The sequence below is a fragment of the Helicoverpa armigera genome, chromosome 29 (genome assembly GCF_030705265.1).
Source record: "Helicoverpa armigera isolate CAAS_96S chromosome 29, ASM3070526v1, whole genome shotgun sequence".
Lineage (NCBI taxonomy): Eukaryota > Metazoa > Arthropoda > Insecta > Lepidoptera > Noctuidae > Helicoverpa > Helicoverpa armigera.
The window spans coordinates 4,975,346-4,994,570 of record NC_087148.1 but is presented as its reverse complement, the minus strand read 5'-3'; the positions used below and the strand labels follow the sequence as shown (position 1 = coordinate 4,994,570).

General features: G+C 35.2%; 1 protein-coding gene across 10 annotated transcripts in view; it reads left to right on the top strand.

The window, feature by feature from the left end:
- LOC110382765 (GTPase-activating protein CdGAPr) overlaps positions 1-18,849 on the top strand; it is a 97,572-nt gene extending 78,723 nt beyond the window's left edge. For 6 of the 10 annotated variants that reach the window (XM_064042666.1, XM_064042668.1, XM_064042667.1 and 3 more), the window contains exons 17-27: positions 33-180; positions 752-812; positions 1,116-1,240; positions 3,617-3,744; positions 4,419-4,502; positions 5,800-5,938; positions 6,440-6,549; positions 8,129-8,263; positions 9,961-10,035; positions 11,536-13,425; positions 14,301-18,849. In XM_064042666.1, coding sequence (XP_063898736.1) covers positions 33-180; positions 752-812; positions 1,116-1,240; positions 3,617-3,744; positions 4,419-4,502; positions 5,800-5,938; positions 6,440-6,549; positions 8,129-8,263; positions 9,961-10,035; positions 11,536-13,425; positions 14,301-14,379 — 2,974 coding nt within the window. In that variant the 3' untranslated portion in view covers positions 14,380-18,849. The remainder of the gene's footprint in view (positions 1-32; positions 181-751; positions 813-1,115; positions 1,241-3,616; positions 3,745-4,418; positions 4,503-5,799; positions 5,939-6,439; positions 6,550-8,128; positions 8,264-9,960; positions 10,036-11,535; positions 13,426-14,300) is intronic. The other 4 variants (XM_064042669.1, XM_064042671.1, XM_064042663.1 and 1 more) reach the window with 3 other exon arrangements.
- The last annotated feature ends 376 nt before the right edge of the window (positions 18,850-19,225 follow it).

Here is a 19,225-nt window from a genome sequence, read left to right as displayed (position 1 = left end):
TATTTATTTTCTGATATTATTCTCATTTACAGCCTCGAAGAAGCCCGTCGTCGCGGTCAGGCGGGCGGAGCCCCGGCGCTGTCGCCGCGCTTACCACCCGCCTCCGGCGCCATCGCCGCCGCCGCCGCCGCCAACACACAGCTCCGGCCCTCCTCGCACCTCCGCCCCAAATATATCGAGGTACGTACATACATTCATGCTCGTTACGGGTAGTCAGAAGTCAGCAAGTCTGATGCCTGGGTTGAGGAGGTCAGATTGGGCAGTCGCTCCTTGTAAAGCACTGGTACTCAGTTGAATCCGGTTAGACTGGAAGCCGACCCCAACATAGTGGGTAAAAGGCTCGGGAGAAGATGATGACATATATTCATACAATGTGTTAGGAAAACCATTTTCGATATATCCATGGACAAGGCCACCGTAAGTATTTGAACTAAAATAATTCACCTGATCTTCCTGCATTATGGCAGCTCCGCTCATCTTCAATTACTCCGTAGCTTTATCGCAGTACGGAGTACTCGTACGTAAATACTTTGACTTTGATTCGGTCCTTTTCTCTCCCCAGCAAAAACACATAGGAAGTGGTGAAGGGTGGGCGCTTTCGGGGCTGTCTTTTGTTAATTTCTGACGTGCGAAAAGTGCTGTTAACAAAACTATGTCCGATACATTAAAGTATCGACAACAGATTCTATTTATGTAAAAATTAATGTGATTACCATGAAAAAAATCTAAAAAATACTGTTTCTCTTTTCAGGTCGGATCAGGACCCAACAATTTACCACAGTACCACACAGTACTAGAGTTACCTGCACCTGGTTAGTATAATTTCGAACTTTATGACAACTTATTGAAGAGTTTGAAAGAAAAAAGCTTTTTTATTGGTTACTGATAAATTGTAAGGTCGTCATTATTTGTTAGTGAATGCTGTTTACCATGTAAATGCTGCATATAATTTCTGCCTGATATTGCTATCCCAGACCTATGAAACTAAAAGTACTGTTTCACAGAATACCAATAACTGGTAAAATTGTGAACGTGACGTGAAATTCTCCGTTTTCTTTTTAAATTTTATTTTTGTTTATTTTTGACTGGATTTTTTTCTAATATTTCTTATACAGGCAAGCGTGGTCTAAAGCGGTCTCCGAGTGGTTGGCGCGGGCTGTTCACGCGCAGTAAACAGCAGCGAGCTCGCAGTCGCCGCGACACCGCGCCCACACTGCCACCGTCACCCACACCGCCACCCGTATGTATAATGTATATATATGTACAAGTTATAGTAAAACACAGCAAAAAATACAGCACAGGCTTAGGGTATCTTTCTTTGCCCTCTAATCGTGAGAAAATTGGACGATTAAACTTCACCCTACATATAGTCACTCTTTATAACAATCTCCCTGTATACAGTCATTCTGTAGATATACACTCACCCTGCATAGTCACCATTAAGGTATACAATCATCCTGTATATAATCATTCTGTGTACTGTCAGCCTGTATACAGACACCGTGATTCATCATCATCATCATCAGCCTATCGCAGTCCACTGCTGGACATAGGCCTCTCCAAGTGCACGCCACTGAGATCGATTTTCGGCTTTTCGCCGTGATTCAGTCATTCTGTATGCTTTCACCCTGTATACAGCTTCTAATAACTAATATGTCGTGCACAGCTGACTGACCTCCTTACATGAAAATAGCCGCTGTGGCTCAAACTGGCCGAAATCAGCTTTGGACGCCATTATTAATATAGATAATCTTAAATACTAAGTCACATCAGTCTTACCAAGGTATACTGGGTTGCCCGGGTAACTGGGTTGAGGAAGTCAGCTAGATTAGATTAGATTAGATTACTCGGGCTGGTTTCCGCAACTCCACGACAAAGCGCGTATTTTGCGTGTGAGGGTGATAATGGGTGTTTATTCACTCGATCCACCCCAACTCCTCGAGAAAAGCCAGCAGAGGTTTAATTCTGCTGACTATCTCTTGGATAGTACCTGGGTTACCGAAGTACTTAGCCCTGTATATGGCGGTTTCAGGGCAGTCTAGTAGCACGTGTGCCGCTGTTTCTTCTTCCCCCATGCAGGCTCTGCATAAGGGACTGTCTGTAACTCCTATAACATAGAGGTGTTTATTGAAGGAGCCGTGTCCAGTTAGAACTGCCGTAAACTTACGTAAATTCTGCTTTGATAGGCCCATCAGCTGTTTAGTGAGGCGATCGTTGATGGTCGGGAGGGCCATCTTCGCCTGCCTGCACGCGCTGTGGTTAGTCCAGAGGTGGTTGTGTTTGTGCCTAGTACGCTGTCTTACCAGTGTTCGTAGGTGGCCGAAGGAGTGGCAGTATGGGTTCTGGTCCTACTGCTGTTTGGTCTGATCCCCTTCTCGCCAGCTCATCCGCTGCATCGTTGCCTCGGGAGCCACTGTGTCCTTTTATCCATTGAATGGTTATGTTATTTAAACTGCCTACCTTGTTTAACCGTTGGTGGCACTCGTGTATAAGGCCGGAGTTTGCGCAGTGTTTGCTTAGGGCCTGTATTACTGCCATGCTATCTGAGAGTATTCGGATAGAGTGACCGGTTACTTCCCGCTTTATGACTGCTTCGGCCGCTAGGGAGATGCCTATACATTCAGCTTGGAATACTGTATTATGTACTCCTAGGGGTGTGAATATGCGTATGTTTAGGTCTTCTGAGAAGAGGCCTGAACCTGTGCCGGTGCTTGTTTTGGATCCGTCGGTGAAAATTCTTAGTTCTTTGGGATTATGTCCCTCGTAACGATGATCCTCAAAAAGTTGGATCCTGTATTAGGAAGTCAGCTAAGCAGTCGTGCTTTGTAGCACACTGGTACTCAGCTGCATCCGGTAGACTGGAAGCCGACACCAACATAGTTGGGAAAAGGCTCGGGAGATGATGAATTTTAAATACTCTTTAAATAACTCGCTATGAGAGTGAAGGAATAGTGAGTGCACCTGTATCCAAGCAAATGTGCCTGCACTATGTACTATGTCCTGTATATGTCCCGCGCAGTTGGCTGGTCTCCTTATAAGAGAATAACCGCTATGTATGACTGAAAACAAACGCCATTTTAATAAATTCTTATATATCTAATGACGTTATTTAACAGGACGTACCAATGTGCTAGTCCGGCCTAGGGCTTCGCCCCGTCAAGTCGTGCGAGTCCCTCACTTCGGACACGGACACACTGGCGCCGCTAGCCGACAGGGCTGCTGTCGCTTTGAAACATACTATATACAGTCACCCTATATACAGTCATCCTGTATACAGGCACCCTGATAAAATCATCACCTATATACTATATACAGTCACCCTATATACAGTAACGTGATAGCCTCGTTGGTCTAGTTATTGTATACTAGCAATCCGCTCCGGCTTCGCACGGGATAACAGTTTTTCCCGACTATTTAAATGGATGTTATTGTACATTAACCTTCCTCTTTAATGACTCTAGTAAAAAAATACGCACGAAAATCGGTTGCGTACTTTGAAGATTCAAGCGTACAAAGGGATATAGGGACAGAAAAAGCGACTTTGTTTTATAAATACTATGTAATGATAAATAATCTTAAATTCCTCTTTTAAATAAAGCCACTATTTATTCTACAGGACGTACCAATGTGCCAGTCGGGCCTAGGGCTTCGCCCCGTCAAGTCGTGCGAGTCTCTCACTTCGGACACGGACACACTGGCGCCGCTAGCCGACAGGGCTGCTGTCGCTTTGAAACATCATACCAGGTAAGTTTTATGTAGATTTACTAACTTTTCTTTTGGTTTATTTGCTTCTAGATTAGAACTATCCCCAATCGGAACCGAATAAATCGAATTCTAGAGAGGCCTCCCAAAATTATTACTTACTACTTACAATCATTTAATTTTTTTACACCTGCCAATCAAAATTGACTTTTTTAATTCTGTGATTCTTCTAAATTCGGTCGATTCGATATAAAGTATCACTCGTCTAAAAAAAGTTCTTAAGGTATTCATTGCGGGACTTTATTCGACAACTCCGACTACTCCGATACTTGTTAGTGACTGTTGTAGTTGGGAAGATTATAATAGTTATTTCTTTTATTATCACCACGCTCAGCAAATTACCATAAAATTATACTATCCTGCTCTACTATCCAAATAAAAATACCCAGAATATTAAAAAAAAAAACCTAAAAACAAGCATGAATACTCAAGAAAGGTAGTCGGCATTTTACCAACTACATATGTATTTCCAGTAGGTATATAGGCTTGCCCGGGTAATGTTGAGGTGAAGAGAAAATCAGATAGGTAGTCGCTCCTTGTGGCACACTGGTACTCAGCTGCATACGGTTAGACTGGAAGCCGACCCCAACATAGTTGGGAGAAGGCTAGGCTGATGGCTCAGGACGGCATTTTACGGTAACGTTTTTTGTTCAAAGAAGCCGCTCATCGTCCGATGTGTGGCAACACAGCGCGATGTTGCCGGCAACTGTTGCGCAACAGTCGCCCAATGTGGACTTAAGGTAAAAACTAACGCTTGGAGAACTAATTTCGGCGTTTTGTGTGCCTCATCCACCATTTTTAATATCTAATACTCATTTGCGGATCATTTTAACATACTAGGTTCATACATATAAAACTTGAATTTTAATAAACCTACAAAATTATAGAAATTCGTTGGCATTCGTGCACCGGAGAGCACGTTAATGTCGGTCCTGCTTGTCGTGCCATCGCGCTATGAGAGTGAAGGAATAGTGAGTGCACCGCAGTCCAAGCTAATGTGCGTGCACTATAATATGTCCTGCGCAGCGCAGCTGATCTTCTTATATGAGAACAGCCGCCTTGGCTGATAATCGGTTAGGAGGACATCATCATCATAATAATTCGTTTGCTAACTAATCGCGCATGAATAAATGTTTATCAAAATAATATGCATGATTTTTTGTTGAGCGTGGTGATAATAATGAAATAACTTAATTTTAATGAATAGGCTTATAAATCCAGGCAGATAGTTATAATAATATCATTCCTAAAACACTTAACGACTGAAAAATCCTGGTTTTTGAACGATTTACCCAAGTACAGGAACAGTTGACTACATGTACTTCATTTGAGTAGGCATTTACCTAAAGTTCTTTCAATCCCCTAATGTTTCTTTTTCTAATTATTTTTTGCAATAAAAAGTATGGAATATATTTTATTTAAACATTTGGATTGAAAAAACTATCGGTGTTATTAAACAAAGACATCAAAAATTACTTTGATATATATCGGCGCAATTAAGACAGTTATTTTGATTGTTACAATTTCAAATGTTTAAAAAATTATGTTAAAACCTTTGTTTAACCTTTTTGTTCAATAAGTTGTTTAGTTATGGTCATTTAGAAGTAAAATAAGCGTTAACACATGATGTAATTACTTTTCTATGTTAAAATTACAAATAACCTAAAAATTGTAATCACGTGGCACGACGCCTATAAATACGCCCGCACTGTGCGCACTCGGTCAGTCTTGCTCGAGCCGTCGCACAGTGCGGACCTCTGGTAAGCTTAATAAACAGTGTTTGCTGTAAACAAGTGACGTTTCATATCAGAGACCATGAGTGATAGTGAAGTAAACAAGTTGAGTGACGTCACGTTTTTTAAAAACACTTCTGAGGGAATTCCTCCGTCATATATATTATTACCGCGAATGATAAAATTAGGCCTCATCATTAACTTTCAACCTAGGTAAAACACCAAAAAAACATTTTATATTTAAATTTCCCGCTACAGTCAAACCTTTCACCTTAACAAATACTAATCACCACATCGCCAACAGGTCATCATCATGCGACTCGTACTTCGAGCCGTGGCAAGCCGAATTAGCAGACATGAGACTGCGGCTATCACCACAGGAGAGAGATCACCACATGTTCAGCGAAGAGGATGATACGCAGCTGCAGATGAACCACGCCCAGGTACGTTTGGTCAAGTGGTGATTACTGAGCGAGTGGTGATTAGTGTCAGGAGAGAGATCACCACATGTTCAGCGAAGAGGATGATACGCAGCTGCAGATGAACCATGCCCAGGTATGTTTGGTCAAGTGGTGATTATTGAGCTAGTAGTGATCAGTGACAGGAGAGTTCATCACCACATGTTCATCGAGGAAGACGATACCCAGCTGCAGATGTATCACGCGCAGGTATGATGGTAATTTTTGAGAGAAAGGCGATTAGTGATCACACGTTGGACCAGGACTGATAGCAACTGCGGTGAATCATGAGTATATTTGTTGGTCAAAAGGCAATAATACGATCACGTATCCAGCAAAGAAGTGGTATAAGCAACAACAGATCAACTGTGCTTAGTTTTTGATCAAGTGGTGATTATAAGACGAGTGGTGATTAACGAAATTTGTGGATATTCTGAAAGTATTCATATAATTTTAAAAATAATTTAATTTAAATGTCTATTCCAGGGTGATTCCCTCTGCTCAACACCACCAGAGTCGGGGCTTTGCAGCGCGGAGCCCAGTCCGAGACGTAACTTACGCGTCGACATACACCAAGCTAACGAATTGGCTGAACGGTGAGTTTTCAAACCCGTTTGCTTAGTAAATAACTTTTTATCATCATGTCTGTTCTTTATTTTATACGCCATGTTATTTATGGCAAAAGATGAGAGGCATATGCCTTTACCATGTTTAACAAAAAATATATATATAACTTTATCTTCATCTAATCTTGGGATTTGAGACATAAAAGTCAAAAGTCAAATCATTTATTTCATTTAGGCCTTTACAAGCACTTATGAACGTCAAAATTATAACTAAGTTTGATTCTAGTTGCCCATTCCAAGCCATGCCCAGCCAACCAGCATGTTTCCAAGCATTTTTATCTTGAATGTAATCTTCTAATTTATAATATGCTTGCTTACAAAGTGTGGCTTTTATATGAGTTTTAAACCGCATGTCATTTAGTTCCAGAATGTTGTCTGGTATTTTATTATAACATTTGACACAATATCCCATGAAAGATGTATGTACTTTAGATAATCTAAACTGCGGGATAGCTATCTTATTTTTATTTCTAGTATTATAATTATGTCTATCACATATTTTTTCAAACAAATGTAAGTTTTTCCTAACATACATGATATTTTCATAAATAAATTGGCAAGGTACGGTCATGATATTAATTTTTTTAAACAGTTCCCTAAGAGATTCACGACTACGTAAGTTGTACATAGCTCTGACAGCTCGCTTTTGCAAGATAAATATGCATTCAATGTCAGCAGCTCGTCCCCACAGCAGAATGCCGTACGACATATATTCTTTAGTTGTATGAAATCAATGTAAATACATAAACAAAAAACTATACCTTATTCCGACGTACCTCTGTTAATAATAACTCTTCTTGGCAGTAGTTAATATAGGTAACTAAAACTTTCTGCTAAGTCTGCAAATGTTGACAAATACTATGCTGAAAACGGCATCAAAATCGATTTCGATTATTTACAATCGATTTTCATTTCTTTCAAATATGAACCTTAATTCCATTATCATAAGATCCACTTCACAGTGTAGGTAATAACTCCTCATAAAGTCATCGATATAAAGTAAAATAATGCTATTATTTTCAGAAAGTCTATTAAATTACCACGCTTCATGTCACAGTGTTCCGTTTAATGATAAATATACAAGATAAATGGAATCGGGAATACTGATACAAAGAATAAAGGATTTGTTATCAATGTTAGTTAAAAATATTTTTATTGTAAAAGTTTAGAATTATTACCTCACAAAAACGGATAAGCCATACTTGTGTATGTAAATATTTCAAAGTAATTTGCATAGAATAGATATAGGTAACTGTTGTACATAGTTTTGTGGGTAACTTATAAGTAAAGGAATGCAGTATACTTTGCCGAAATCCAAATAATATTAGGGTTAACTTCTTATATTGTACTCCATTTCGTTAGGTATGTATTTAAAAGTAGATAAACAATGATATTAATAAAATACGTCTTTTTTAACAAGACAATTTTTTGTGTTTGTTTAAAAAAATATATCAAGATTGCTTACTTTTATATACATTTTACCTTTTAACCTCAACAACTTAAATTTTAATATTTTATCTCTACCAATTATATTAATATCTCCCTCCAGTCGTCGCCTAGCCCTAGAAGAGCAACTGTCGTCGATCGGCTACATAGACGGCGAGTCTCCTCGGTCCCGGCCTCCGCCCGAGAAGCGCCACTCCGCCCGCCCCGCCTCGCCGCCCAACTCCGATATTGCTAAGAGGTAAGTGTTTGAATAGACTTTTCCTTTAACCAGAAACCCATGTGTTAGTAGAAGAGAGGTAGTAACTCGCTCAGATGCTTGCATCAGGGGTTTACATGAAATGAAATGAAATTTATTTATTTGCCAGAATATAGGTACAATATGATGGTCGATACAATAAAAAAATATGGTCTCACTATATTTGACTTATAATTGGACGTAGTTATGCAGAAACGTTCCAACCCACTGTACGCGTAAATGCTTATATCTCAAATTAAACTTGAATTTGAGATATAAGCATTTACGCGTTTCAGTTGTATTCTTTTTTATTCTAACTAGTAAAGGTACTAGAGGTTTTATTGTTGAATTATATTGAGTTTAGATAACCATATGCTAAATTTTAGGCTGTTCAATCACAATAACTCGATTTCGGGTGACTTGTGGGTTGGAACGTTTCTGCATAACTACGTCCAATTTAGTCATGCAAACATCTTAAGTTCTAAAATCTTATAGCTAAAAAAGTACCTACAATCATTTTGCATTAAAACTATTTCTCTTCTAGGTACTCTTTGACTGTATAAAAACAAAATTCAATAAGCCAATTTCTGAGGGACCTCTAAAATTGATATCAAGATAAATCTAATGTATTGTTGATTTCAATACATTATTTTTTTAAGAAATATCATGCGTAACTGCATCATGCGTAGATACCAATTCATTAGTAAATTTTCAGTTATATAAAAATATCGTTTCTATTTTTTTTTTATTGTGATGTGATTGATTTTCACAAAATGTTTTGGCAACTCTTCCAATATTTTAAATCTGTCATTCGGCAGCAGTCTGACCCCCATAGAAACAGCTTCCGATGTAAAAGTAGTAGTAGTTATTTTAATGTATAATTACATTACTGTCAAGTTTAATCAAAATCCACCTCGCCTTTAACACGTGAAAAAGTAAGAAACACACAAACAAAGGAGATTGGGCAAGAATGTATGAAGTTTGGTCCAAATGTCCACCACGAACGAGACCTATATAATTAAATAGTCCACTTAATTTAGAGTAACTTTTACTAAGAAAGTAAAAAAAAACAATGCCAAAAAAAAGTTATAGCCAAATATGTATTCTTAATTTTCGGTAGTTTTTGTATGTTGTCATTATTATTTTTTATTTTATTTCACTTCCATTTCCGCACTTTATCTAAAATTAAGATGAGTAAGACACATTATGATGAGACAAAAAAATATGGACTGTTTATATGCCCGATGGATGTACGAATCTCTAACCAATTGAGGCGCCAGAAGTGCTTGAATACACTCAGCGGTGCCTGGATCTAACAAAGTTCGATGTAACTGGTGGTGTCTTCTCTCTTATAATGAACAATTCTATTTTGTCAGAAGTTACAGAAAGTACGAAAATCGAACATCACGAAAAGTAATTGAAAAAATCTATAAAATGTTTTATTTGATTTTGCTATAACTTTTTTCTGGCATTATATTTTTTTTTACTTCCATAACAAAAAATGTTCTATATTTAACGGGCTATCCAGTCATATAGGTCTCGTTCGTGGTGGACATTTGGACCGGAATCGCCCATTGTCCTTTTCTCCTTAAAAATATTAGTATGACACTTGACTTTTAAACACACAAACTTTCAAAAACCGTCGCCTTTAAGATATTATTGTGATACTTGACTTTAAAATATGTATAATTTCCCCACAGACTATGCAAAGACAGAGATAGTCCACTAGCGTCGCTCACAGACTTCCCGACCTCTCTAGGCAACGTGAAACTCAGGTATGTGACACAAACAACCATACTATTATATACATATACATTATACATACATTATATACTTTATACATACTCTCTATACATAGTTGTGTAGTTGTGTTCTGTATACATAGTGCCGTGTCTAGTTGTTGTTTACTCTTTAGAAAAATAGACTTGATTTTAATAGGCTTTTTCATATTTTTCTGGATTGTAATTACTTTTTATTGTTGGGCATAATAATCTGGTATACAGTATATATGTAATAAGGTCTCACGAAAGCGGATGGGCCGTACTTGTGTGCGTAAATGCATATACACAGACATTGTCTTTGTATGGCCAAATATCTATACCAGATTATATGTTTATCATTGCAATAATGAATTGATTAAAAATACTTGAGGATAATAAAAATGAAAAAAGAAGAAGAATTGCTTTGCGTCTATTTTTCTGTAGGTAAATGATAAACTAGACTAATACGATAGTTTTTGAGAATAGACATCGAACATAGTTATAGAACAGTTTCACCTAAATATTATGATATTTATAGAATCACTTATCATGTGTTGCTGTAAATATGTATAAATAAACAATAACTAATGCAGAAATGGAAACTTCATTTTGATTTCACTAAAAAAACACTTCATTCTATGGAAAGTCGGTTAAAAATAACCGCCGAGGAGTTTATGACTGGTCTAAAGCTTTCGCTTTTTGACAAAAATAGGTACAAAATGATGCTGACCAATATTGACCTTTATCCTTTTTCTTATACGGTGAAACTGTTCATGTATATTATTTCTGATACGAGTACATACATATTTAGAACTATTACTATTTTATCACTAAAAAGATTGTGGGCCTAGCACAAACTGTAGTCAACAGGTAATTTTAAAGAAAGCGATTTTTCAACGAAACTATCATATTACTTATTTTAATTAAATCGTATATAGATGCTATTATTTTTTTAACTGTTTATTCATATTTAAATTCGGTAATGGTTGTTTCTGTTATACCCACAATCTGAAACTCGTACAAATTATAAATAGAGCTATATTCAGATCATTTTCAGTAACATGTAATATTATCAAGTTGTGTGAGTAGCCACTTGAATCTCTTACATTTAATTTAGTCATGTCTTGTCGATTTGTTGCGTTTATTTCTAACTAAATTACCTACCCATAATATTAATTAGGATTTTTTAATCTATCGTTAAAAAATGCAGATAAAACTATCTTCCAACTCTACAATTGAATATAAAATTTCACTTAAAATAACCATTTTTGTTAAAGTATCAAGATTTTGAAATACAATCGCGATTTATATCTTGATACTTTTTGGTCTATAGCATATAATTACAGAATTCGGCCCTATATATACCGTTGAGATTGAGGCACTGTAAGTCCAAAAAAAATTAAGAATATTTTTTATATATTTGCAACAAATCCCCAAGCCGAACATAACAAACCAACCCACATAAATGTAATAACAACCTAAATTTCCGCTTAAACTTAACATTAACACTTTCAGAGAGCGAAACTCGCCCAGAAAATCCAAAGCTCGATACAGTGGTATGCACTTAGACAATGACAAACAAACAAACAGGCTCAGTTGGCACGGCAAAGATGGCCACTCCACCCTTATTAAAATAGACTGGCCTGCAGAAAACTCTGTTTCCACATTAACTACAAGCACTATCAATTCTAGCCCTCTAACACCAGTCACACCTATATATGACCCTCTTGAAAGCGATTCAGAAATCAGCGAATCGAACAAACATACTATACAAATCAAAAGCGAAATTTGTAACAACTGTGATCAAGAAAAATGCTTAAAATGTGAACTCAAAGCCACTGATTACGAAAATCTTAAAGATTTCTCTGAAGGCTTACATGACAGTCTAGAACATAGCCCGTTACACTCAACCGATATTAGCTATCAGAATCTTAATAGATTGTCTGCAGTTTCGAATTCATCCAACTCCGATCACACGGATAAGAAAAAAGATGAGAATGACGCAATGAAGGTCATGACGTCATCACACGAAAGCTCGTCAAGTTATTCCAACGTCAGTTTAACTAAAGCAGACGAGTTGTATGAATGTTACAACTATACACGACCGAATTATATTAATTTACAGTCGTCTAGTACTAGCAAAAGTTCGCCAGGGAGTCCCTTAAAAAGTCCTCTAAAATCTACCATTAGTATTACGTTCCGATCTCCAAGTAAATCTAAGAATTTTGAAGATACTCCAACAAATGATAGGGATTCGGTCTACGAAGATATTGATTTAGAAAAGAATTTGTCGATAGTTGAAGATGCTAGTGTACCTCAGACTGATGCAAGTTTGCCTACTCAACAGGCTTGCCAACCTGATGATCTTGAGGACTTAATCATACTTGAAACTCCAACAGAAACTAACCTTAATGATGATTTAGATGTCTATAGCCAAGTTAAATTCTTCAAAAAGAGTATCGACGAAGTAAATGCGATGTTACTACCAGAAGATAGGCATTATGAAAATATTGCCTTCGAAACACAAAATGAGTACGAAAATATTAACGTTGGTACTCTCAAAATTTGTGACAAAGATCTTATAAATGTTGATAACACAAAAGAAAATGTTGAAAACGGTGAAAATGGCAATTTCAAAACTATGAATGTCAGAGAATTGGCCATCCGTTTCGAAAGTCCTACGGAGCAAAAAGCGGCGTTCACCTTCGATAAATTTAAAGCTGAAATTAAATATCCAAGTTTGGAACGAAAAGACGAGAAACGGATATTGGAAGTCAAAAAAATCGACTTCAAAACTCCCACAGCTTCGCCTAAGGCTTACAAATTATCCAAAAATTCTTGTAATGCCAGATCTTTAGACGAGAACGCATTTATAAAAGAATTTGGTAACGACGAATCAAACGATAGAAGAAAAAGCCTAGAAGTTAAAACGTCAAACAAGAAACTACCAGATTTGAATTTAAATACGGAACACGAGCATAAAGTAATAATAACTCCGACCACAGAGAACAAAATCTCTTTGATACAAAGGTTCGATAGGCCGGATATAAAAAACCTAATCTCTTTAGACTGTGACAAGAAATTAAGCAGAGAAAGAATAGAGAAATATAAAGAAGAACGGAGAAATTTTCTCAGAGAGAAATACAGTTCGCAATCTTTTCGATCGAGTCCTGAACAGTTGACGCGAATAAAGATACGGAAAGATAAAGATGATAAAATAGAGAATTGTGAAAGGTTGAAAGATGAATTGCCTAAGTTTGAGAGGCGGAATACGGTGGACTTAGGGCAGAGGCTGAGATTCAGTCTGGCTAAGAGTAGCAACAACCTGGAGTCGATCCCGTCACCATCTAGTCCTGATAAAGAGTTTCGGTGTGAGGGCAATCAAGAGAGCAGCCAGTTTGATAGGTAAGTGTGTGTATATGCGGTGGGGGATATCTTTTAAAAGTTTAATTTAAAAAGAAAATGAAATAATTCAGAACTGTCTTTAAAATCAAATAAAAATGACATAGTTAACATCCGAGTTGGGATCTTCCATTTTAGGAAGTCGGGTAAAAAAAATTATGATTTTGTATAAGTTAAATTAAGAAATCTGTTGATAGTTTTGGTATTGCCACAGTAAAATTAGTAAAAAAATTTTTGTTTAATTCAAGAAATAAAATTTTTGGTCCTCTAAAAAGGTTGGTCGATTCTTTTAAATATTAAAGGCGATAAGCCACCAAATATTAAATGATGAATGATATTAATTTTGCAAATGATTGGAAACTTCAGAAAAAGATATCTCCCATGTCTTCTTATTTTTGTAGTAAAATCGTTTGTTTTGATTTTCGTGTACAATTGGCTTTTAATTTGTGAAACTAAAACATCATAACTTTGTTAGTTTTGCACAAAATTTATGTGTATTTTTGAAGCTTAGTAAGTTACTGTTGCACCTATTTTTTTAGATCTGGCAACTCTTTTTTCTTATTTTTTTTTGTCTAAATATATATTTTTTTATTTACGAAATTTTTGTTTAAATAATAAGGAGGCACCAGTTTCTAATATTAAGTGAATTATATGTACAAAATGGATATGATATTTTAATATTTAAGTATGTCTATGTATGCTATCGTATCCACTTTGTAATATAAATAATCAGTTACGAAAAATCGGTACTTTTCGCCAAACTTGTTGGCGGTTCGTAACAAAAACACTCGATTCGTTTTTGTCAAAATAAAACTACGTAAATCAAATACAAAAAACGACAAATTTTACTAATAAAATATATCAATTTTAATTCACAGAAAGGAGAAAGTTTCCCCCACATATAATATAAGAGATATGACGGCGATTTTCGAGCAGAAATCTCAACATAACGGTTGACATTGACAGAATTACTCATAAATGTACCATAGACTGTGGTGAGACTGGCGGCGGTTGTCTCTGGTCACGGTAAGTCGGCCATCTTGAAAAAAATATTGTAAAAAAGTCTTTTTTTGGCTAGTATTTGTGAATGTTACAAAAATTTATTTATAGGAAAATTGGTTCGTGGATTTTTTTCGGCTTTGTAAAATGTCAGGATCATAAATATTAAATGAGGTATTTTTTAGTAAAAAATGGGGTCAGAAATTAAAATTAAGCATGAACTTTGAAAAATCGTGTTACAAGAGTTGAAGTCATAAAAGTATATTGTATAAAAAATATACTTATTGCTTTGAGAGTCAAAATGAGTAATGAAATAAAATAAAAACAATTTCAGTTTCAAAAAAAAAATTTTTGAATCTGACCCCTTTTAAGGCAACCGAGTGTAAATTGTGAAATTGTTTGTAAGCTTGCTTTTTTGGTGAGATTTGTTACTTATGCATAAGTTGTGAAGTTTTTAAAAAATTGTGTAGCAATAAATCTATATGCGTTTTATACAAATTACTTAAAAACGATCAAATGTGACATTATCACAAAAGTTTACAAATAATTGAAAAATATATTAAAAAGTTTTTTTTTTTTTCATAAGAAACCCCGCAGTCTCACTACATTTAGCCATTAAATTGTTATCTTGTATATTAAACAAACAAACTCATTTTTATTGTGAAATGTATTATAAATAAGTTGTATTATCAATATATTGTTGTATACTTTATACATAATCTGAGATATTATTTGCAGAATGAATTAAAAAGGAAAACATACACAAATCTAAACATGGTAAATATAATAAATAAATTGCTTAATGAAAGGCATAGAAAAAAACATTAATATGTGAACAAAATCGTTCTCATCATTTTTTTTTAATAAATTATTCCCTTAAAAAATCTGTAACACCTGTTTTTATCTGTTTTAATTTTTTCTTGTATAGTCCAATCTGCGATTTGTATCTTTTTGTGTATAAAGTATACAATCCAATATATTTTAGTTATTATATAATAAGTCACTTGTTTCGTTATATTATTATTATTTATTGACAATTTATTTTTACTTATTATTATTAATTTCTTGTTTAATCATCACAATTTTGGCCAAGTTTTGAAGCGATATATAAAAGAAAAATTCAGTTTTCAAATATTTCCATTACTGAAAAGAGATGATGATGATGATTTCCTCCTAGCCGATTATTCGGCCACGGCAGCTGTTCTCATATAAGGAGATCAGCCAGCTGCGCAGGACATAATATAGTGCACGCACACTCGCTGGGACTGCGGTGCACTCACTATTCCTTCACTCTCATAGCGCGATGCGACGACAAGCCGACACCAGCGGAGACAGATCACAAGCACGACCGACATTAACGTGCTCTCTTATGAACGTATAAATCTATAACTCTTTCTCCTTTAACCAATTAAAGTTTTTTTGTCTATTTCGCTTCAAAACTGAATCAAAACAAGTATTATTATTATATTATGAAATAAACAAATTAATTCTCATACGTTAAGTTGTTGACAAGGAATCTCTATATATTTCTCAATGTTTTTTCGAAAAAACAATGGACTCGATTTTGGCGCCTTTTTCTATATAAATAAGAAAATGTCCCGAAAATTGCATTTTATGCGTAGTAAAATATGACTTAAGTGTATGACAATAAGGTTGATTTTTCAATGGTAACTTTTCTTAGTACAATAACTTTAAAACGGTTGAGTCGATTTTAATGGAATATGTCCAAGAACCTGATTAGACACCTTCTTTCATCTAAAATCGCGTCCAAATCGGTTCATCCATTTCAGAGCTACTGTACCACTTTACACTTATCGGTCAAACTTATAACACCCCTCTTTTTTGCGCCGGGGGTTAAAAACAAAACTCAACTACCGTATATTGAAATTTCAACTTTATTGCCATACAATTAAGTTATATTTTCAGTTGTCTTCTGAAAATACCTCGTCACTGATGGTCGGCCCTTACAGATTTTTTGTTCTAATATGATACTTGAGAGTATTTGAGAATCTACGTGGAAAAGGTGCCTATTAATTTTGACTAGAACGCATATTGTAGCGGGTTTCAATTTTGAAAACTTCTGAGATGATAAATGTTTAAAATAATACCTATAGTTGATTAAATTAAATCCACTATTATGTCGTAATCATGTTTTCCAAATAAAAGTATTCTGAGTTGAAATCTGTTGCAGTATTGCCACTAAAAAGAAATATTGTGTTGCCATATTGAAAAAAATATAGGTAAATGATAATAATAAAAATGCATTTATTACTATATTTTTGTAAGCTGTATTTATTCAATAGAATAGAGGCTCTACATTAAATACTTGAATCTTATAGAAATATAAAAAAGACTAGAAAAATATATTAAAAATAACTGCTATTCGGAATCTCGGGAACAATGCTGAAGGTTCTAACATTTGTCAGAATTTCTGACGCTTTCTGAAAATGTCAGACGGTAGACGGATTGTTTTTGTAATAAAAGCTAAATGTTTAGTCAATTTATATTTAAATAATGTTCAATATTATGACATAGCTTTCTTTGTATATAAAAATAAGCACCTCTTTTTGTAAAGTCGGGGAATTGAGTCGGAAACATATAGGTAGCTAGAATATACTATACACATAATTCTTTTTTGAATTATACGCAGATGCGTCTGCGGGATACTACTACTGTTACAGCCTTTGTATCGTCCCACTGCTGGGCTGCGGCCTCCTCTCACACGGAGAAGGATTGAGCATTAATCACCACGATTGCTCAATGCGGGTTGGTCATTTCAGAATTTATAGTTCAGGTTTTCTTAAGATGTTTTTCCTTCATCTTTTTTATCAGCCATTGGTGTCCAAGATACATACTTGCTTACTTTTTTCATCTTTTTGTGAATGATGAAATAGTTCCTACTCGGAATTGAAACTTAATATGTTTTCGACTGAATTCTAATATACGGACAATAATACAAGTCTATCTATACATCAAAAGCTTCGTTCGAAAATGTACCTATATTGAATAATCTTTCAAAATCATCGGTATTTTATAATTTTACGGCCGTTTCTATCTGTCGATTTGCTTACTATCATCTGCCTAGCCTTTTCCCAACTATTTTAGGTCGGATCTCCTCAACCCAGTTACCCGGGCAACCCAATACCTAGTAAGACTGGTTGTCAGACTTACTGGCTGCTGACTACCCGTAACGACTGCCAAAGATGTTCAAATGACAGCCAAATAGAGATAGAATTTTGATATTATGAGTAATTTCAAATTCTTATCTTTAGTAAGCAACAACAGATTGATTAAATATTGGGAATGGCCGCTAAACGATTTTAATGAACTTCAAAATTGTTTAACTTTTATGGTAATAAAAATTGCATTGAATAAAAAAATACAAAAAATAATAGCTTGAACAGAAATTATGTAAGTTCTTAATGACAATGTAAAATTGAATTATGGATTTGGTATATAACTTGTTTTAAATCATCTATTAAGTATATTTTCTTTGAGAAAGTATTTAATTTACTACCAATCCATCCGTTACTTTTCGATTAAATATTGCAATTTGACATAATATATGAGAAGGTAATGCCCAAATCAATATTCAATCGCGACACACTGGATGGATCAGTTATTGAAATCAGTAAGACTAGTGGCATGGTTCATCATGAATTTTCTGATTATCAACATCATAATCTGACTAAAGCAACCAATATGATTTTGTTATTTAAATATCTCGTATCAGACAACTCAGTAGTTTCCCTGTGCGGAAAAAATTATTGGTTGTTTGAAAATCATCTTATATTTGGTAGATTATGGCATATAAATTAAGTTGTGCCCAAATGGTACTTGGTATTGGTGGAACTGGCCATTTAATATTGTTAATTTGGTACGAAAGATGTTATGTTTATTATTATTTGAAATAATAACAGAAATAAAGTGCACATTAATATTCTATAACCGACTGTGTCATTGCCAAATCGTGTTTCTCTTTCAAAATGTATTGTAAGCGACGCGAGCTAAGTCTCCATGTTTAAACTAAGCGTATATGAATAAATATTAATTATTATGTAAAAAAAATGTAACAAAAAACTTGTATTTTTTGTTGAGGAAACACTGAGTTTGGTAGATTTTTTTCGTTCATATGGCAACACCTTTGTGTTATGGTAGAATTAGAATGAGTGACTAATTTTATATTTAAGTCAGTATTTTAAGTAAATTAACATAACATACGAAATCTATCATTGATTTTTGTGATCAATTTCTTCAGAAATCTACCAAATTGAGTGTTTTTTCAATGGATAAGTTAAAAAGGTGAGCTTTAAGCGTTTTCACTTATGAGGATGTCGCGAGGGCGTCTTGTACTGTCGTGTAATATATGAATATCCTTTATGTCGGCTTGTAGATTGTAGGTTATGACGAATAAAAAGTATTGCAGAATTTTTGACTTTGGTTTTCTACTTCCTATTACATTATACACTGGTGTATCAAAAAATGAATCTCTATATCCCTTGGACGCCATCGGCTGTACCGATTACGCTGAAAATTAGAAGGGAGGTAGTTGAGACCCGAGAAGACATAGGACAAAGATTCCATCCCCATCTGGCTTCTGAATGCAGTTATCGCGGTGCGAGAGTGAAAAAGAGGGCTTCGCTCAGTTTAGGGTACCCCATAACCCCCCATTCCCGAGTGTAGCCCATACCCAATAGGTGGATAAACAGAGAATATGTACATAATTATATTAGATTTTGTTGGATTGCGTAAAGAGATTTTAATATTTTTTTTTTATTTGAAAGTATATACTTTAATAGAGGAT